Source organism: Alnus glutinosa, chromosome 2 (genome assembly GCF_958979055.1).
Source record: "Alnus glutinosa chromosome 2, dhAlnGlut1.1, whole genome shotgun sequence".
In the NCBI taxonomy this organism is placed as follows: domain Eukaryota; kingdom Viridiplantae; phylum Streptophyta; class Magnoliopsida; order Fagales; family Betulaceae; genus Alnus; species Alnus glutinosa.
In genome coordinates this window covers 33,694,751-33,716,178 of record NC_084887.1, presented here as the reverse complement: position 1 = coordinate 33,716,178, position 21,428 = coordinate 33,694,751, and the positions used below count along the sequence as shown (strand labels likewise).

General features: G+C 36.1%; 2 protein-coding genes across 5 annotated transcripts; both read right to left on the bottom strand.

The window, feature by feature from the left end:
- Positions 1–1,157: 1,157 nt before the first annotated feature.
- LOC133859633 (membrane-anchored ubiquitin-fold protein 1-like) lies at positions 1,158–4,248 on the bottom strand. 3 transcript variants are annotated; one of them, XM_062295103.1, is made up of 5 exons: positions 3,980–4,248; positions 3,258–3,556; positions 1,965–2,129; positions 1,490–1,586; positions 1,158–1,367 (listed from the first exon to the last, which is right to left on the bottom strand). In XM_062295103.1, the coding sequence occupies exons 2-4, from the start codon at positions 3,388–3,390 to the stop codon at positions 1,531–1,533; spliced, it is 354 nt and encodes a 117-aa protein (XP_062151087.1). In that variant the 5' UTR covers positions 3,391–3,556; positions 3,980–4,248; the 3' UTR covers positions 1,158–1,367; positions 1,490–1,530. The 3 variants fall into 3 exon arrangements, with proteins under 3 accessions (XP_062151087.1, XP_062151089.1, XP_062151088.1); XM_062295105.1 differs by adding an exon at positions 3,771–3,853 and having other exon boundaries at positions 1,158–1,586; positions 3,980–4,247; XM_062295104.1 differs by adding an exon at positions 3,673–3,736 and having other exon boundaries at positions 1,158–1,586; positions 3,980–4,247.
- Positions 4,249–9,040: 4,792 nt separating this feature from the next.
- On the bottom strand, positions 9,041–19,781 carry LOC133859632 (probable galacturonosyltransferase 14). 2 transcript variants are annotated; one of them, XM_062295101.1, is made up of 6 exons: positions 19,081–19,781; positions 17,931–17,986; positions 17,636–17,794; positions 11,853–12,443; positions 10,712–11,014; positions 9,041–10,004 (listed from the first exon to the last, which is right to left on the bottom strand). In XM_062295101.1, the coding sequence occupies exons 1-6, from the start codon at positions 19,289–19,291 to the stop codon at positions 9,720–9,722; spliced, it is 1,605 nt and encodes a 534-aa protein (XP_062151085.1). In that variant the 5' UTR covers positions 19,292–19,781; the 3' UTR covers positions 9,041–9,719. The 2 variants fall into 2 exon arrangements, with proteins under 2 accessions (XP_062151085.1, XP_062151086.1); XM_062295102.1 differs by having other exon boundaries at positions 17,636–17,791; positions 19,081–19,779.
- Positions 19,782–21,428: the final 1,647 nt, after the last annotated feature.

Below are 21,428 nucleotides of genomic sequence, written 5' to 3'. Positions count from 1 at the left end.
CAACACCTAGAATTCCTAGAACTGCTTTGCATACCACGTGGCTGTACTAGCTTTGCATAGTATAATTGTGCATAGGGGTGGATATCGGCTCGGTTATGAGTGTTTTCGGTTCGGTTAGCATCAAAGTCAGTTAATTCACCGACTTTATTTCGACAACTTTTAATTTCGATATTTTCGGTTAAATCGGATAAGTCGGTGGAATCGGTTAAAATGCGGTCGGTTAGTGTTTGGTTCAGTTCAATTGTAATGAAATAACGTCGTTTTGTTTTCAAGAAAACTACAAAACGACGCTATCTTTAATGTTTCGTTTCGGCTCAATCGGTTAGAGTTCGGTTCGGTTCGGTTTGGTCAGTTAGGTAGCGGTCCGGTTAACCAACAAAAAAACAATTATTCTAATTAACCGAACCGAACCGACTTCAGTATAGATTTTTTTATGCCGACTAACCGACCACCGGAACTTAGTAGAGGCGGTAGGCGGTTAATGGTGGTTCAGTGACGGTCGATAGCTGATAGTCAGATATTTTGCCCACTCCTAATCGTGCAGACAAAGAGTCAAGATTTATTACTTGTTTTATTTGAGGATGAGGTCATCCTTTAAAATTCCGAGAAAATAAATTAAGAAATAACATATCACATTTAAAAATACTGAAAAAGATGGTAAACTAATGGGAAATGCCAAAAAAACACTTGTTACACACTCCCCCTCTCACATGGGATGGAGCCCACCACACCCCATGTGAGAGAGGAAGTAAGCAACAAGTGTGTAACAAGTATGTTTGTAACACCCCTCAAAGTTGTTAGGTGAAACACACTGTACTAAATCAGTTTCTTTCTGACATCCAAACGACCTTCAGTAATTTTTTTTTCTAAGCCAACATTCGAATGAAGCCAAACAGAGGATCAAGGGGATCCTTTACAGAATCACAGAAGAGAATTTTGGGAGGAAGACAGCTGGGAAAATACACCCAAACGACATATTTGTAAGGAAAAAGGCTTTTTTTTTTTTTTGGGGGGGGGGGGGGGGGGGGGTGGTGAAGGGCATGCCATTAGGGCAAAATATGGCCTCAAACATGAAATTACAATACCAAGTCATAATTTGAAACTATTAATGAGGTGAAACAAACTTAAAATGTAATATCTGGACCAAATGCATAAGGTAACTAAATATGCCATGGAGATGTGATTTCATTATAACATAACCAATATATTTCACAGTGAACAAAATATACCAAAGGCATGGAAGGCAACAGCCATATGAGGAAATCATTAACCTACAATGAAACATGATTCATCATAAATATGCATAATTCCGCATCATTCAGCAAGCCACCAACTTTCATTATATTACCACCTCCAACAATCTTTACCTGTAGTTGAAATGAGAAACACACACCCAGAAAAGGGGGGAAACTTAAGAGCCTGAATGATATTAGTAAGTATCATCTTACCAACCAAAAACAAAAAACAAAATAGAGTTATCCATACCCACCTAATAATAATGTAACCAACCTCCATTATTCAAACTGCAAATCATAATATCACACACAAGCACTTGTTCTGATCTGGTTGGTTTGCTCCTTTCTTTTCTGTTCAATTAGAGGAAGATACACAATTTATCAAACAGGCTGAAGCACTAAAACAGAATAAACTCTTAAAGTTGGGGAAAGGGCCAGAGCAGTTAGGTAGATGGATATACATAATTGGCCTTGGTTAAAGAAGTCGCGACAATTGAAGTGCAAGAACTAATATAACCATAAAGATTTATGATCATATTGAAAAATGAAGTCAGTAGAACGGAGCCATCACTTAAAAGTGACAACCAAAAAGAAAAAAAAAGAAAGAAAAGAATCAAAACAGAATATGTTTCCATCTCCAACAAAGCAACCTAAGAGGCAAAGGAATAATATATGTCTTACATTCTAAGGATCAGAAATTATTTTTGGAATGTCTAAGGAATGCTTTACCTTTCTCCGAAGAAGGCTGTTGAACAACAACATGCATGGTCGTAACTCCGCCAGGGATGTCACACAATGGGCTCTGGCACTCCCCCAGTGTTCTGTTGTTCTCCAATATTTTCCCCGCACTTATTAACTTGACGTCTTTCACTGTCCTTGGACCATTCTCTTTCTCTAAAAAAAGCAGAATATCATGTTTAAATATCTTGGACAACATTAGATAGCAAGGAATTGCCAGCTCATATGGAAATAAAGTTCAAAGAAGAGGTCTTGTTACACATAATAACCAAGAAAGAGCAGACATAAAAAATAATGGAATCTGAGACCTAAAGCTGGCATGAACCCTGCATTTTTCAGGAACTGCCACTGCATTTCAGACCAACTTAACTTCAATAATAAAAAAATAAATAAAAATAAAAAAGCTGCTTCCATTGGTTCTTATTTCTATGTCATAAAGCTTAATCTTTTTGAGGAAGGCACTAAATCAAGAAAATGCAATAAAACCATGGAAAGTTAGAGAGAGAGAGAGAGAGAGAGAGAGCATGTCAGGCGGAACATCAAAAAGTATAACTAATAAGAATTCTCTTCCTAAGTATGAGGCTAGTTGCCTAGTTGGTTCATATCATTATGCCACCTTCAAGTTCCCTAAAAAGAGCCCCATGCATGCAGCTAAAGTTTCTCAGAAACCGACTACCTAAATTTCCAATAATTGCCACCTTTAATGCAATGATAGTAAGTACAGAGGAGTAAACATAACAACATATTTATACAACTTTACATTTTTGACACCCGTAGGACAGCATAGTGTTTCATGCAATTGAAAGTAACCCTTGTGTGTCAACCAGAGCACTCAGGACAAGTCCATAATGTGCTCTCCAGTGACTCTATTTAGTTGCCTTGGGAGGACACAGCATAGAATCAATGGTAGGATATTGCGTAGGGACACTGCTTCAGCAGTCTATCGTGAATATGGTGATTGCTAAATTGTCTGTGATAGCTCGACTCCAAAAGATGGTCTGTGAATTAAAAACCAATTTGATGCACTATGGAAGAATTGAATATCTCCCTACGTTTCTATCCTGGAACTCGGACAGATGGAACAAAAAACAAAGCAAAGCTTCTTAATCATTATAACAATAGCTATTCAGATCCCACTCTACAGCTTTACCACAATTTTCCTAGTGAATGTTGCCACAATATGTTTCACAATGAAGAACTATGAAAAGCTAAAAGATTGCCAACGGTGATAATTATGGAATGAAATCAAACACGCAAAAACAAGAAAGAAACAAGATAACCAACCTTTGGGCCACTGAGCAAGAATACTTTCCTTTAAGGTTGCAACACTTGTTGCAACGGGAAAGCTTTTGGGGCCAATATCCGATCCATCAGTCAACCTAAACTTGATCTCTAATTGATCTTGTACCCCGGCCATCTTCAAAGATCTAAGACACAATTAGAATTTCTTCACTTGGGCCTTCCCCAAACAAATCAATACGTCAATTCGGTTCGCTATGAGGAATTAATAGCCCACTGAACAACTTGAATTGCCTCGCGGACATAAAGATTTCATCAAATTCTCACTCGGATATTCTACAAATCTGAAATACCAAAGAAATAAAGAACAGTAGATTGAGTTGGATTTGTATACAAACAAGTCAAAGCATTCTGGAACTGAAAACTAAATACAAAAGAGAAACACAATAAAAAAGGATACGTATTTGAAATGGGAATTCCATTTTCTGGCAATGAAAATCAGCAACAAATATATCCAGCCGGGTCTATCCAAAAATAGAATACAATTCAGTCCAATACCTCGATACCAAGGTTGAAGCACAACACTAGGAAAAGCAAGAAGAAACGCAGTGATGTCCCACAACACGCACAATCTCTAACAGCTAGTATTCGGCAGGAAAATAAAAACCCACAAATCTCTAAAATCAACTAAACTATTCATCTGGGTCAACTCCAAATCAATCAGAAACCAAAAGAAACAATCTAAAAAACTTGATGGGTCGTCTTACTTGGCTCGGAAACTGATCAGGGTCGTCCTCTTTTTCAGTAGCTTCTGGTTTAGAAATCCAAGCGAAGGAAGAAGAAGAAGAAGAAGAAGAAGCCCGAGGGGGCTCTAATATTAATATTAAAAGTCCGAGGACGAGATCAAACAAGTTCCCACGAACGAGGCCGTTTCGGAGTTTTCAAAGTCTTCTAAATCTGTGGTCAATGACTCCATTCTTTGCCTTCTTCCAATCTTCTTGTGGCCATGGAAATGGACAGCTTTTGAGATCTTTTTATTTTAAACAGTGACACTTTTCCTAACTTGCAACGTTACAAACGGTAACGAGACCAATTTTTTAATCTCGCGTGGACGGGCTATTTCTGTGTAAGCGGCTAAGCGCCGTCCTTACTTTTTTTTTTTCTCTTTTAGTCTTTTCAATATTCATTGATTTCATTCTTTTTAATTAATACTATATATTACACTTTTATTTTATTTATATACCACTTCATATTCATTAGTCTTCAATTTTTTTTTTTAAAACTTATTTAAATGGAAAATGCTAGAATTCCCACCCTTATCTCACCAACTCTAAGTTTTTTAATTTTTTTATTTAATAAATCAGTTTTCAACTTTTTACACTTAGGGTTGGTGGGATTGGGGTGGGATGGGGGTGGGAATTCTAGCACTTCCCTATTTAAATACTTACACACATTATCATATCAACTCAATAAAATAAAATATAATATGAAGTATAACTCGTTTGTTCGTGATTATGGCTCATCATCCATGCGAATTTGATAAACATGTTATAATAATGACTTATTTAGTTCATGGTGTTTGCACTTGTAACAAATTGATTTTGTGTATCAAAAGAATTTTCAAGATTCCAAAGATAAGTTATTTGTTCAAAATAATTCTTGTTGTAGCTGTTTATCATAAACCGTTATATGCGCATGCAAATTTACATCACAATCAATCATAGATTGACATATGGCATAGTTCATGACCCAACCTATTGTGATTTTACAATTTACCCTCAATTTTTTTAAAAAAATATATAAACATATAAAAACTGTTAGAAAAATAGGGTAAAGGGCCGCCCGCCCCTCATCTCTCAATGAGTAGCCTCTCCTCACCATACGAGGGCAATTAGCTGCCCCATTACGAGGAAAGACCGTTCTTCACTAAGTGATGCGATTAATCGCCCATGTGACAAGCGGCTCATCTCCTCTTTCTTTTTCTTTTCTTCTTTTGTTAATTTGGGGGTTAAATTTATAATTTTACAATAGGCTGAATCATTAGGTATAACATCTCAATTAGTGATTGGTTATGATGTGGATTTATGTGTGCTTCTAACGATTTCCATCACATGGCGGGTGGGCTGTAGGGACCATTTTGGACATATAGCTTACCTCAATAATCTTCAAGATATGTTTGATACCTCATAGATCAGTTTGATATGACTGTAAAAGTAACACACTGCTTAAATACGTGGCAATATAAAATCTAAAATTTCAAGATTTGACGAATACATAAAAATATTACTAAAAACACTTTTTAAGATTCTTAACTCAATCCCATACGGACTCTTAAACAATGCCAAGATGCATCTCATATAATTAGGTGCATGCATGGCGTTGCCTAGCTATCATTGCATGGAAGTAACTTTAAGAAAGAATTAACCTTCATCCAAATGTAATAGAGAAATGTTTAGGATTGCATTTCATCATGTTCTGGAGGCTAAGAGAAATTATGACAGAAATTAATCTCTAGCAAGACACGTTACAATGACAATCCACATGCAGCCTCGACCATGATCTCACTTTAAAGAGAATAAAATTCAAGACTTTTTTAAGAATGTGAACACTACTGATTAAGGTATCACTGAAGCAACTCTGAATTCTTGTAAGATCTAAGATCATTTTACATTTTGGAGATACATCTGGGTTATGAGTACTTCCATACTAACATGAAAGATAATGGAACTCTTTACAAAAGCTTTGATGGTAAGTACATGCACCTCCTCTCTAACCACCATACAATTTATAACGTGTCTTTCGAACTTTCAATTGTTGCAGTGTCGCTTCAAAACTACTATTTGGGTTTGCACTGTATCCCTCCCGGTAAAAACGACAAAAATACCCCAAGTCTTATGTCGGTCGTATAGAACACCAACACATAGAAAAAAGGGCTAAAGGTTTGAAGAAGGGGTACACTACAACCCTAATGATAGTTTGGAAGGATATTACAACAATTGAAATTTTTGAGAACATTGCAAATTGCATGATAGTTAGAGGAGGGTACATGTACTTTTCTCAAATTTTTATCTAGATTGCATGTCGATGTCTGTCATCTAGGTTTAAGTAATTTCATTCCTAGAGCCTTTTTTCCCTTAAAATAATTAAGTGATTAATGTATCTAAACCGAAAGTGTAATGTTATATATCACATTTTTGTCCCATAATGCTGACGTAATAGTTCAAACCATTCATTGATTTATTTTATTTTTTAACAAAGATCAATCCAAAAATTAGTTGGGACTGTCACGTCAATATATGAGATAATTGTGGGATAAAAATATAGTTTTTAGCATTACTCAATGAGTTTGAGGATTCAATTCTGCATAGAGAATGTTAGGCACCAGACTGCATCTGTTATTTGTCGGTTACTATGTCTTCAGAAATCCTTTTAAAGGTAACAATTCTAAATTATGTATATATTCCAGTATAGGAGATTGATATTCAAAGAAATTTTGGTTTAAAATAAAAGGGGAAATACATTTTACTCCCCGTGGGGGAGTATACGCCATTTTTTGTGTGTTGACGTCCAATGTTTAAAAAGTGACGTTTGACCCTCCCAATTCCCAAAGTATCTAACTGTGGTAAATTAAACCTCTCTTCAACTTTTTTTCATCTTTTTAGACGGAATGCCAGTCACGTGTATCGCATATGACTTTTTACGGCTTGAACTCTTAAAAATGCCATTGAGGGGTTAAAAAAAAAAATCCAAAAAGAAAAATAATAATAATAACAATTTGAGGGTGGTTGATCCACCCATTATAGCCATTCTGTCCAAAAAGATGAAAAAAGTTGATGGAGAGTCTACCTTGCTATAGTTAATTAGATATTTTGCACATGACTGTCATTCCGTTCAAAAATATGAAGAAAGTTGATGGAGGGTTCATCTTACAACAGTTAATAATAACAATGTGGCGTAATATTATATTAAATAGTATAATAATATTTTCTTGAATAAACTGAGGTATATGCTCAACTAAACATATATAATCTCTCTCTCTCTCTCTCTCTCAAAAAAAAAAAAAAAAACTATATATATATATATAAGCTGCTGCATACGAGCACTTATCCTTTAGGGTATGCAAATGAGTAACTCATGCAGAGTCATACCTTCATAAGCTTAACCATGCTATTTCTTTGTTTTTTCTTTTTTCTTTTTTTTTGGTTTGGACAAAAATTCTCTTTTTTTTTTTCTTCTTTTTTGGGGCAAGTCTTTCTCCAAATTGGGTCGGAGAAAATTCTTTAAATCTAATCTATTAAACTGATATTTGTCCTTTGTTACATCATTTATCACAAACGCTTAAGCTAATTGTCAATTGGAGAACACCCACTCATTTTGCTCATGAGCACTGTAAATTTTGCAATGGAAGTGCATGTTCTTTCATGTTTGATTGGATATTGCAGCTGATAAAGCCAAGAAGCATTCAGATTCTCCGTTGAGGCTTTGGAAGAATCAATCAATTGCTATTATATATGTGACAGTTGCAACCAAGTGACACCACTAAGCTAATGTTAATCATGCAAGTTAATTATTGACAAAAATGATAGAATTGTAGTGATATTAAAGAAAGAAAAAAAAATGCCAATGGGTCCAATTAAATGAGGCGTCTCAAGCATAAGAACCTGCATGCACCTCGAAAGATCAGAATTACCAAATTTGGTTGAGGGATTCTAAGAATAGTAGGTAATTCTGAATGGGTTTCTTGTCATCACCAACTCACCAAATTCCATGAATAGGAATCTTTTATTTTAATATGTCGTTTGTGAGTTGGCAATAACCAAATATTTCTTTGAGCAGTTGATAGCATTAATGGTGTGAAAACCATACACAACTCTTCTTAAATTGGGTTAGAAAAAATGTACCGTAAGAATCACGTAAGAATATATATCAACTTAGTAGACAACCTAGTTTAGAAGGAAACTTTGTCCATAAGGTGTTGGGACCAAAAGAATTTGGAAAAATTAATTTACTATTAGTGCCCCTCACCTCCTAAAAATTTGATCCCAATCCAGCCCAACCGAAATCCTTATAAGGCAGAGTCACTTCGTGTATCCACCCCCTGTCAAGTGAACTTCGAATCCGTATAAAGCGTCATCTCCACACGGATCAGGTAATACTCTGGCTTCGCCGGCAAACTAGTCTCAAGAAATTATTTGCACTCAAGGAGATTCGAACCTTAGACTATATATAACTACCACAAAGATCAGTGCCCTTTGACCAGTTGAACCAACCCCCTTAAACTAATTTCTACCTTCGCCCTTGAACATGTAGTTCAAAGAGAGTTGCATTTTTTTCACCTATTACTTATAAATGCAAACTTTTATTATGGCACGTTTGGGTGTTCGGTTTTTTAAAATCTGAATTCAACTATAATTTAGATTTTAAAAAACGCGAACACTATAACAAATAAAATCAAAGATTCTTCTTGTTTCCAAATATACCTTTACTATTTACGACAGATAAATTAGTAAAAAATGTGGCTTCTGGTGGATGAAGTACTTTGTTAAAAAAAAAAACCCCAAGTAAAATTAATCCAATATTTAGTCATGGCCTGTAAAAATCCGATGTTTGAACATGTAGACCATATCCCATTGCTCATGATCTTCAAGTATGCCATTAAAATGGCCAAGGGGCGATCTAGAAAAGAAAACATAGGGCAAGAATGAGCCCCTGCAATCGCTTCTTTTGAAAGAAATCATGAATACATTCTTGGGTACCAAACAATAAATAAATGCCCAACATATCAGACAACATTTAGAAACTATCATAGACCAGAAAGATGCAAGAAGTTCGGAAAAAGAATTTTCTGCACATTTCAATGTCTCTCGTGAACGTACATAAACAAATACCAATTATGTAACCTAAGAAAAAGTTCTTCCTTTGAATGGGATCTGTAACAAAGCAATCTCATGACCTACCCTAAGATTCACCATGATGATATCAAATGAAAGGGTAAAAAATGGGTACTAACAAAAATGAAAACAAGAAAGGTCAAAAGAAAGAAGAAGGGAAATTAACAATCCTGGGCTAATTGGGGAGCCTCACAGAAGATCTGTCCTAGCCTTCCTCTTCCTTGCACCAATCAAGATGACGGAATTAACATCAGTACCTTCTTTGGATATTTTCACTTTATTTCATATTATGCTCTAAGAAATCAGGCAAGACTCCCCTGATGGAAGACCAATTATAGTTATCCTTTTCTCAACCAAAAAATAAAGGACGGATTGCTATGTTACAGATTGAAAGAATGAATCTCATGCCGTGCTAGTGGTGGCGGTCCTTGTATGCAACAATACCGGGGATGACAGTCAATCTGGACCATGAAAGATTTGCCCTTCTGGCCAATTTTCTGCTTGTCTTCTCAATAAATCTTGACAAGAATTTCGATCCACAAAAGACTTATATTAAACCTGTATCACTTGGGCCTTTTCCTGCCCCTCTGTGTTTAGAGCTCCGCTAGTCGGTAGACTATGATTCCAAGATGTGGCAGTTACTTATAAAATCATTGGAATAATTGACATACTTGGTCCAAAATGGTCGGAGATGCTCGAAGCCAATCTGCAACCACGGTTTTGATTGGCCATTGTAGTGGATGACTGCAGCCCTTTTGACACTCTCAATGTTTGTGTTATTCTGATAGCCCAAGCCGAGCATGTGCCACGACGGGTCAATCGGGTGAACATGACCTTTAAATGCAATCAAAGCAGGTGGTAAGGTTCCAAGCTTCCACATTGTCAAGTTTGACTTCAGATTCTGCCACAGGAAAACCCAGAATAAAAGTTAAATGATGGCACCGCACTGTTATTTACTTACAGTTAAGATGTAAAATTGTGAACTCTGTGAAATCCAATCAACAATGAACTCCCACAAAAGCAATCAACATTTAAAATTTCAGTCTTGAATAAAATTCAGATCCATGTTGAAACATCAGAGTTCATTAATACATTGTCATCCCACTAGAATTTGTCCACATGAAGGGGATAGAACAGGTCAAAAGCTTGAAATTTTCAGCATCTAAGTGACTTCAAAACAAACTTAACTGACATTTTGTGAAGAAAAATGATATTTGTACCTGTGTAGTGTAGGAATCAATCCTCTTTTGCGAAATCCAGAAAATAGTTATGAACTTAAGTTGACTGTGAAAGGATGCACCCTAAACTATATTAATTATATATCTTCAAAAACATCACCCAGGAAAAAACTCCATCTATTCACTAACCCCAGAGCCTAAAAGGAGCATATAACAAGGTTAGGGTCCCATCAATGGATAAGGATGAAAAAATTTATCATAGACACTCCTGCAGATAGATTATATTCTATTTCCGAACGTCAATGTTTTCAGTTCCTTCATCATCCAGAAATTAAAATACATAACAGGAGGGGAGAATGCAACATATGTATATATATATATATAAACAAAAGTATAAAAGTTTGCAGGTAAAACTGAATTCTTCATTTACCTCTCTCAGCCAAGAATGGTATGTTTCTCTTATATTTGTCTTCCTCCAAGCACGAAGATCAAATATATTCATACCATAAGCCCATGCGCATTCATCAGGGTTCAAATTCTTTGCTACGAGGGGATGGGAAAAATTGAAGTAGTTCCTGAAACGCTTAGACATTACCCACTCATCTTCACCTTTACAAGTTTCAACAGCTCCATTAACCTTTCCCCCAAGGTCAATTTCCCAAAGTGGAGATAAATCACGCTGAATCACGATATCATCATCTAAAAAGACCACCTTTTGAAGGTTTGGAAAGAGCTGTTCCATATGCACGATCAGCATACTTATTTAGGAATAAAAAGAAAACAAAAGGCGAAAGAAAGAGGGTGAATTTTATCAAAAGCAAAAATTAAATACAACCATTGTCAATCTCAGGGGTGTAATGTATCTTTTTCTATATTCCAAGCGTTCACTGATTACCAAAGATACTACTTCTACAATTGATAGGTCACCTGGCGATTTAGACTGCTTGCCCTTTCTCAACTATGATAAAGCCCCCAAACCAAGAACAAAATGGGCCCCAAAACCAAGGACAAAAAAAAGGCCTTTCAATTCACTCCCAGTTATCTCTTAAATGAAGCTTGCCAGAGCCCTGGTCAGAAACTATTTTCAAATAGAGCTGAGGGAAAAAGTACTTAAGATACAAATTACTTCAACATACAACACCCCCCCCCCCCCCCACCACCACCAAAATTGGCCAGGCCCTAGAACAAATAAATTTTCTTCTCTTATTATAAATAAGAGAAGAAATCAAATTCAACAATCATTCTGAAGCAATCAAATTTTCTTCTAGATTTTACAACGCCTCCTTAAATATATTTGGGTCGCACAAAACTGATAGGTGCCAGCCTCACTTTTTTTATCCAAGAAGATGAAGTTCTTGACCATTGGGGGGGAGGAGGAGAGAAAATTTTGGACCAGATTTCTACCCTAGGGGCAGTCAGAGTTACCATTCAAAGCATTAACTCCCTATGATAAACATTCGCATTATTTATTATTATTACTTTTTATCTTGAATAAGCTAACATTATCATAAATTATAGGTCTCCAGAAACCAAATAAGAGAAAAGAACAGTCTCAAGTGACATGTAATTACCTCCGGTATATATATGCGGAGATGGTTGAGTAAGGATATATACTTTGGACTTCTAGCTTGCAATTTTGAAGCAAATGTTCGTGGAGTTGTGTCACTGAGATTGGCCCCTGCAAGATGATTACCATGGTAGTAATTCCGGATCCCATTTTGGTTCTCTACAGCTTCAAGTACAGGAACATTTTCTCTTGTTAACCAGTCAAACTGGTGAACGCCTTTCACTTCAACAATAGCTGGGGAGACAGGGTTTAACGCAAACCATGAGTGCATACCCGCATACGTTTTCTTGTCAGTGATGACATGGAAGACAATTTTTTCAGGTTTTAGCGATGACTGGATGGTAGAAGCAACAACAACTGAAGCAGCCAAAATATTATCTGTTGACAGGATAAAGTGATGATAAGAGTTGTCTGAAAGCAAAGGGAGAAACTCTGGAGGAGGCAATTGTTTACGTGCATGGGCATTTGAGGAATATTCATCAGTCAAACGAAGAGAGAGACAGTGGATCCCTTTTGGAATGGAACTTGCTGCGAAGTGTTTGTTCATCAGCTCTGCAAATTTAGACTCCCTAATCTCCCTTTCAAATTTCTCCATCTGTGCAAATAAACATAATATCAGTTGAAATTGTGCTAAAGTTATCTCTCCTTATGACAACATCCAACACTTCTACTACCACAACTGCAATCTTTAACCTCCAGCAAAGATAAACAATTCATTTCATATCTTTTAAGCTCCAGAAAAGGCATTCAGTAATCGAATTAAAGATATGAAAACATGTAATCTTTTAAATATAGGCTTCCCTATACACATTTTTAATAAGAATAACTGGTTTTTAATAAGACTAAAAGGGTATATACAACAAAGAAAGAACATAGACAAGATAAAGTTTCCTCTCAAAAGATATATAAAGCAAGACAAAGAAGTGGGGAAAAGTGAGGGAAAGGGAAAAAGCCAAAAAGAAAGATAAAAGCATTTGTAAAAAGGAAATCCCCAAAGAACAACAGAGAATCAAAACACCCCACTTTAGGTAGGCGTAGTTGAGGGAGCTTAAACCGATCCTAGCCTTTTACCCTCCTAAGGCCCCAAGACAATGTTAGCAGCTTCAGCCATAATACTATTTATCCACCATGCCCTCCTGGAGAATACAAACAGATTTGGTCCTGGAAAAACATTTACTAACAATCTGACCAAGTTGTCAAAAGCGAACCATCTAAGTCCAGTTTCTATGCTCTGAAGTGGATAATCTAAATACATCAATCATCAGGCTTAAGCTAGATGAAAAAAATCTAATATTTGCATGGCCCCAAAATCCATTGAGCTCCTTATAAGGGGACAAAAGGACTATAATGTTCATCAAGACATAACCAAAAAGCAGACCATCAGTCAGGAAATCGGAAATGAAACGATATACAGGCTACAAGCCCAAAACCCAAATAATAGGCAATGCGCAAACTCTATTGGTTTAACAAATGTCTTTGAATTGACAAAGGGCAGATCATACATTCACCAAGAAAGAAGCAAAAATGAGCAATCAACTCAAAAAGGGTAAAGCTTGCGGTAGAGAACTTAGGACATTTTATTTTAATGATGAGAAACCCCTTCAAGGAAGGACCACTTCGTGTACCCACCCCCATCGGTTAAACCAAAGACCCGTGCAAAGCGCCCCCTCTACACAGATAGGGTAAGACTCCAGCTTTGCCGGCGGGCGTGGCCACAAAAAATTGTTTGCACCCAAAGGGATTCGAACCTTAAACTTGATGGGGATGCCACCAAGACCAATGCCCTTACCACTTGAGCCAACCCCGTAGGCTTATAGAGAACTCAAGACATAACCAACTTAAATTTCCTATACTGGCTTAGAATCAGATAATTCAGAACATGGAGAGGTGAAGAAACACAGGGTAAAATAATAACAGTGATAAATTCATTCTAACCAAAGAGATCTCAGATTTCCTCAAATGCATCTAACACAAGACACTATCTTGTGTTTTTACTAGCCAAAGAGACCCATAGAGAAGAGAAAAGGTCTTCATAACAGTTTTACTGACTAAACTAACACTATGAAAAAATCCCTAACAAGTAACAAAATCACGTAGATAAGCATCAAAGAATGTATATTGTAAAACTTTGGCTGAAGATAAGTAACATGAAACAATAAAAGGGGAGATGGAAAACGAAAATCCTAGAGCAATAAACCTTTTATCAACATTTCATCTCCACATTTAAGAGTTGGGTATGGACCGATAGGCTGAGCCCAAAAGATAAAGGTTAAATATCGTGTTCTTCACTAACAACATAGAACTAATCTTGGGACTTTAGCAAGTACAAATGCCATGTTAAAACATTTTATTTTTTAATAAGTAATTGACATATATAATTAAAAGTGTAAGGCGCCACTAAGTACACAGGAAGTATACAAGTAACATGAGGAAGCATATAGCTAGAAAAAGTAAAAAGAACAAATAAATCACTATAACTAATTGTCAAAGGAGAAACATAAGCAACGGTCCAAAGATTCAAAGTTTTAAAGAATAAGGACTTAATCTCCTCCAGTGTCCTCTCCCGATCCTCAAAACTTATGTTATTCATTCATTTCTCTCCATAAACACCATAAAAGGCACATAGGCATCATCTTCCACACAATAGCGCATTGCGTATTGTTGGTAGTCCACCAAATGCCATGTTAAAACTTTACACGATACCTTCAACCCGGAGATATGGGATAAATGCACAAGACCACATGTGAACTGAATTGAAACTAAGTTGGAGCAAATAGAAGGTCAACAGAGATCAACACCAAAGAAAAACACCTAGGTTGCATTATCTTGGTTCAAGCATTGATAAGGAGTGAGAGATTCAAGATTTATAACTGGAAACTACATCGCCAAATTCATGTCTCAGTACCTAAATCAATCATTTAAAAACCCAAAACCAAACATAAAGATCAGCAATGTGCAAAGAGTACCTCCGAAATCTCTTTTTGCACAATAATAGAAGCTACATAAGTCCCCTAAACAAGGTGATGCTAGGGCAAAAATTTACTTTAGCAACATATTTGTGGGCATTCTTTGTTGTGGATAAATGTTGAAGTATTAATTAGGGAAAATTACCTATCTGATTTCAGGGTTTGTAGTTGTACCAAATTGATTCCTGGGTACTAAAAATTCTGTCCAAAATGATCATTGTTGTCTAGCTGTTTAATGGAAACCATTAGATGCACAGGTGGATCCATGTCACAACTAATTCTCCGATTAACACGTAACATAGCTGATGACTCATGCCACTTGTTGCCATAATAAAATTAATTTTAACCACAAATTAAAAATAATAATAATAACATAAAACACAAAGTGTCTATTTGTTAATGTGTTTTACGATGTGTTTTTTTTATTTTTTTGAAAAAATGTTATGATGTGACGTAAACGTGAAAATTATTTTGTGCTTTTAGGAGTATTTTATGTTTGGGTTGTTTCTGAAGAGAAAACAAAAACGTTAACAAACGGGGCCAAAGGATGACCCTCACCTGATGACGGCCAACCCTCACAGGAGGGGCGCCCTCCCCTCACAAAGGGGCAGCCTACCACCCCTCATCTGGTGAGGGTTGGCCCCTCAATTTTTTTTTTCTTTTACATTATTTTTTAATTTGGAGGTAAAGCTGTAATTTTAAAGAAGCAAGTAATCAATTAAGCTATGTGCCAATCAACGATTAGTTATGAAGTAGATTCATGTGCGCGTCTATTAATTTCTGTCAAATGGCTAGACGATATGGATTATTTATAAAAAATAGCTTGCCCCAGGGATCTTCATGATACGTTTGTACCCCCAAGGATCAGTTTGGTACAACTACAACCCCAAGGATAAAATAGGTAATTTTTCCTATTAATTAAATTATTAAATTCACCATCAGCTTAAATTGAGATAACTGGTAATTATGATATCAAAATAGTAGTCTTGAGTTTGAATCTTGACTTCATAATTTATTTCCTATTTCAATAAAATTTCACGTGTTGAATCTCACTTGTTGAGGGAGAGTTTGAGTCTACACACAAGAGGGGCTGTTAAAATATTAATTAAATTCACAATTTCCTATCAATTTAAGCTTTTAGGATAATTGAAGATTTAGCAATAAACAACTATCAAGGAGCCCTACATATTAAGATAAATGGAAGAGGTTGACAGTTATATGATGTAAAAGATCTGTACTCAGAGGACAACAGAGTCAATGCAACAAAATTACAAGATCCATATCATCAAACTTTACCTCATGCTTAGCCCAAACTATAAGCGGATTAGGCAATCTCAATTTCAGACAACGCCACAATGAGCTAACAGTAACAGCATCTAAGTAGAACTAAGAGATTTGCTCAGCTGGGCCATGATGGATACTATGACAGAAAAAATGTAATGCAGAATTTATGTTGCAAGAACCTAGCCAATGATTATGCCATTGGATTTCTATAGTGACAGATACATTTGATCAGTGATGAAACTGTGAAGTATCTTGAGACAAGGACCAATGAGGGAACTCAAGATTTCTTTTCTTTTTTGATAAGTAATGTCAAATTTTATTAAAAGCATGAGGCGTCCCTAAGTACACAGGAAGTATACAATAGGAACATCTAGAAAGAGAAAACAAAAAGGAAACAAAGACCCGCAAAAGCCCAAAACAACAACCAAAGCAAAACCCCCCACCCCCACCCTCACCCTCAGCCACTCAAGATTTCTTCAGCATGAAATAGTGAAATTATGCTTCTTACTCAGAAACTTTGTAAGGCTCAGGTTTATATAGGGGCAGATATCCTTGAACTATGATGAAATTGTGAAATAGCTTGAGACACATCGAAACCCCGAACACTCTCCAATGGTTCCTTTATTCTGTCAAAAAGCCTTAACCAATTTAAATCTATTCCCTATTATTTATAACAGCTTTACTAATCCCTATATCTACTGCAAACAAAGCAAGAAGTCCAGAAATAGTTACTATGGTAAACTCCACAAAAGAGTATAAATCATCAAGATGTGTTTCTGACCGGAGGAAGGCAAAATAATAGAGTATCATAGTTTTAGGAGATCGGTAACCTTCCTCTCTTTTCTTTTTCTTTTTTCTTTTCTATTTTGACCAAGAGTATAGAAATTGAGTCATGAATTCAAAAGTAGAAGAAAGGAATTTATCCTCAAGAACAATGTGATCATGTATGCAAAACACATCCTGTTAACTTTCATTTGAATTATGGAACTAGGGTCAAATAAAGAAAGGCTACTAGGGTCAAATAAAAACACATTCTTTTTTACAGCCAACTCATAAGGCTACTAGGTCAAATACAGAAAGGAAAGACAAAGAATTTTACTTCAGACAGAAGACGCTGAAATTATTTTTTAATGCTTTGGATGTCCACTAAAATCAGAACCTGATAATCATGATATGGGGGCATAGAACAGGGGAACCTTTTCATCAACTTCACTCCATCCTTTTTTCTTCAGCGTAATCTCTCCATAATTTATGAAAATGAATACAATTAGAGGAGACTGTCCCAAATAACATATATTCTCTCAACAGAATCCCTAAAATGTTAGATAACCAAAGTGTCTAACTTGCAAAAAGACTAGGACTTCATTCAACCCTATCAATACATCTTAAACAATTTTGAAGGTTCAAAATTGACGGAGCTAAACAAATTGTGAGATTAAAAAGGACCATATAGAAAGACCTTAGTTTTCAAAAACTCTCTCTCCTAACAATAATATACTATCTAAGCACATATATATTTCTGTCACATGCAACATACCATTGCCCTTAACATGAAAGCAAATGTCCTTGCATCATACTGGTCGTTCTTCATTTCAGAAACAAGTCGACTAAATGAATCTGGTAGCTTTAGACCATGTGGGATTTCCTCAGTGTTCACTTGGTTAAGAATGTTGTAAAACTCTCTAACCAGTTTCTGCTGCATCATCACCACCACCACAACAAGGATCCAGCACAAGTTAATAACATAACCATTGTAGACTTAAAAGGCCAATTGAAAATTTTCATTGCAGATAGTTATTACGTAATTGCAGTATCAAGAAAAAGTTACTTACCCCTGAATCATCAACCCTGCCAAGAAACCTTGGTCCCAAACGCCTGCCTAAACAATCTGAAGCACAGAAGGCAAGAATAAATTCAAAAGTCCACCATTAACACTATGATATTAAGAAAAAACTCTAAAAACCCTGACCTAACTAAACATACGGATGCTACAACCATGCCAGAGAAAGCACACACAACGTAACTACATAAGTATTCATAATCCATCGTACATAGACAAATTTATATTTTGCAAAATATTAAAAAAGAGGCAACATTGGAAAAATGAATTATGAAAGAACCAAATTTTTACTGTCAACTGTCAGCAAATAATAAAGTTGAAGCTCACCCTCAAAATAGATATGTTGAGCTAATTTAATTAATCAATTCACAATCAGCAATACGACAGAGAAAATCATAGTGTATTCATGAAAACAAAATGAACAATTTAATTCAAATATTAAGATCACAAAATGCTTGAAAATGCATAAATAATCTATAAATTCAGAGACATGAAAGAACAATGGTCATCCAAATAATATGATTCCCATGTTGAACAAATATATCAATTCTCAGTACATACTAAAATTCAATCTAAAAAAATAATAGAAACTCAGAAAAGAGATGAACCAACATAAACTGCCGACAATATCAAATTATGGGAGGAACCAGTTTCGATTACACCATACCAGAACTAAATAAACAGAATTCAATACTAAATAAATTCAACCCAATTAACAAACCATTGGAGCTCAATTAGACAGAAATTCACCAATAAGCATTAGAACAAAAACCAAATCCAAACTGATCAATAAACAATTCAGATTCAGCTACACAAATCAACATCACAAATAATCACCATATAAGCATTACTCCAGAACCCATTTCAATCCGATCAATTAATAAAACCAATCAGATTCAGCTGGGCACATTCACATGACAAAACACGGGCATTACACCAAAACCCAAGTCGACCCAATCAATTTTAAAAAGTCAGATTCAGCTGCAGAAACCAATATCACAGATAATCACCACATGGGCATATTAGAAAATCCCAATTCACCCCAAGATCTATGACATAGAACGCAACCAAACCAAATACGTAAACGAATAGTCCCAAAAATTGATAATGCAAATGAATAAAAAGTCGATAAAATAGAGTACCAAATGAGGAGCACTTGTTGACACCTTCAAGGGTAACAACAGCAGTGAGAATGAAGACAAAGGGCAACAAGAAAGCGAGGATCAGAATGGTGTGGAAGAGGGTCCGATAGGAGAAGTGGCGAGCTGCGACCTTGATCTTCATCAAGTCAATAAACCCATTGCTGCTGGAGATCGTGATGCTTCTCATGCTAGGCGAGAAGTGAAGCTGCATCGTCGTCTGTGCAGCCCCACCAGCACACGAAAAGCCACTACTACGCTCCTACCAATACCAGACTCGACAGGACTCGATGCACCCACCTTCGCAAATGGTCCGAAAATCCCCACCATCAGATCCCAGCCTACGCCCACAATGACTCCGACCGAATACAGATCTATTTCTCTGGGTTTTTCCGCTCAAGACTCTGTTTCTTGCTGGTCTTTTATAAGACCGCATTGGAGATTGACAAACGGGCTTTTGAGGACTCAATCACTGATTTGAACCAAACAGCCGAATCGGGTTCCTGGGTTGTAACAGCTTTCGCTCCCACCGATCAAAGAGTGTTTTTTCACACACACACACACGGAGAGAGCTAGAAAGACACAGGGGAAGAGAGAGAAAATTTGGGTTTTTCCCCTTTTTTTTTTTTTGGTGCTCTTCTTTCTTTCTTAGATTGTGAGGAGCTATTTCATTGGTGGATCGCCGTCCGATCTAATAAACTTCGTTTTCCCAAAAAAAAACAATAATAATAATAATAATATAAAATATAAATTCAAAGCTATTGAGTCAAAACCGTGTTCAGTTTAGAGAGAGATAGATGACTGGGCTAGAGGGAGAGAGAGAGAAACTTGTGGTGGGGGTGTTTGACCTTTGAGGTTGGGATTGAGGATGGACAAGGAAAGTGGGGGGCGTGTGATTTTGAAGCTAAACATGGATTTCTCCTATGTTTATGGGCAAGCAAAGGGAGATTATGTGGATAAGAGGGGCGGTATTTTTTATTTTTATTTTTATCTTTTATGTTTTATGGCAGAAGGTAAATTGAAGGGCTGAGGCCAAAGATTTATTCTATATTTGGACGTTTTTGGGATACTAGGAATAGGATATGGAATAAGAGAGCATAGCTTTTTGCTTTGGAAGATTGGCAATTGCCTGCCTTGAGAGACGACTCTTATGGTACCTGTCTCGACAAGTGCTCGGACAACCCGAAACATATTCGGACAAACAATTAAGACCGATGCTAAAATTCAAAGTAGGAATTTTCTTTTGAATCCGGATGTCTAGTAATAGTTAATTGGTAAAATATTTTATCCATATAAAAGATCTATAAAAAAATAAAAATAAATAAAGAAGTTAAAAGGATTATCTCTACTATTTAAAATGTATATATATTTCCTTCATTCCAATTCCATCTTAAAAGTGTTGATGGTGACACTCAACTAAATGCATGAGATAGTTGGCTAAAGGCAGAGAAACAATTAATATAGCTCTCAACTCTTCGACAATGAAGGTTACATTCGTATATTGATCCCAATTATCTATGGTGGGCCTAATAATTACTCTTTTATTTCATCCCAGTTAACTTCCAGAGGAGTTTAAGGGGCAAATCAAATTCGTTTATGCTACTTTTAAAACCAGTTTTTACTGCATCACTGATGAGGTAGCCAGCATCCTTTTCCTTTCTGGACCAATTACACTGCATATAGGCCTGTCTGTCTAACTCCCTTGCCAGGAATTTAATCAAACAATGTTGCAGAACAGAAGCACTGGTGCAAATAATTAGACTACCCTGCTCAAAATCATAGGCAATTCCATTTACTCAATAAAAATTTGACTCAGACCTATGAAATATGATGGGGTTTTTGTTCCACATCATACTCAAATGGCACACCAAAAGAAAACCCATCAAAAAAGAGATTATCAATTTTGTTCAGCTAAAAGAAAAACAGAGTACAAATCTTTTTAGGCAATGGGGTCTGCTCACCTTTCCCCTGCACTGTCAATAATCTTTTAGGCAATGAGATACACGAGTAGATAAATGATATAAATACATCTCCTACACCTTATTTTCAATTCCACTGTTGGATTTATAGGACCACATTAGGTCCCACAAATTCCATGGTGAATTTGAAACTTGGTTCTATGAAAATGTGTTGGGGAGTAAGCAATGAAAGAAAAGTTGGTTGCACAACATGGTATAAAAATAATTGAATTCATTTGATGTGCAAGCTTGTTTCTTCTTGCAACCTCCACATGGGAGAAGTTTGATTCTTAATGCCACTGCTCGAAAAGGTCATATGCTGGGAGGTCACCAAGCATGAAATAGGGTCATTTGTGGGCCATTGGACTTTTTTGTTTGTGTAAACTAATAATT

Excerpts from the sequence above, each read along its gene's own strand:
- LOC133859633 (XM_062295103.1), bottom strand. The coding sequence starts at position 3,390 with ATGGCCGGGGTACAAGATCAATTAGAGATCAAGTTTAGGTTGACTGAT. Across the intron at positions 2,130-3,257 it reads TCTTGCTCAGTGGCCCAAAG|AGAAAGAGAATGGTCCAAGG; the intron begins GTTGGTTATCTT and ends TGCTTTTTTTAG. Across the intron at positions 1,587-1,964 it reads ACAGCCTTCTTCGGAGAAAG|AAAAGAAAGGAGCAAACCAA; the intron begins GTAAAGCATTCC and ends CTAATTGAACAG.
- LOC133859632 (XM_062295101.1), bottom strand. The coding sequence starts at position 19,291 with ATGCAGCTTCACTTCTCGCCTAGCATGAGAAGCATCACGATCTCCAGC. Across the intron at positions 17,987-19,080 it reads CAACAAGTGCTCCTCATTTG|ATTGTTTAGGCAGGCGTTTG; the intron begins GTACTCTATTTT and ends TCTGTGCTTCAG. Across the intron at positions 12,444-17,635 it reads CTTTCATGTTAAGGGCAATG|ATGGAGAAATTTGAAAGGGA; the intron begins GTATGTTGCATG and ends TTATTTGCACAG.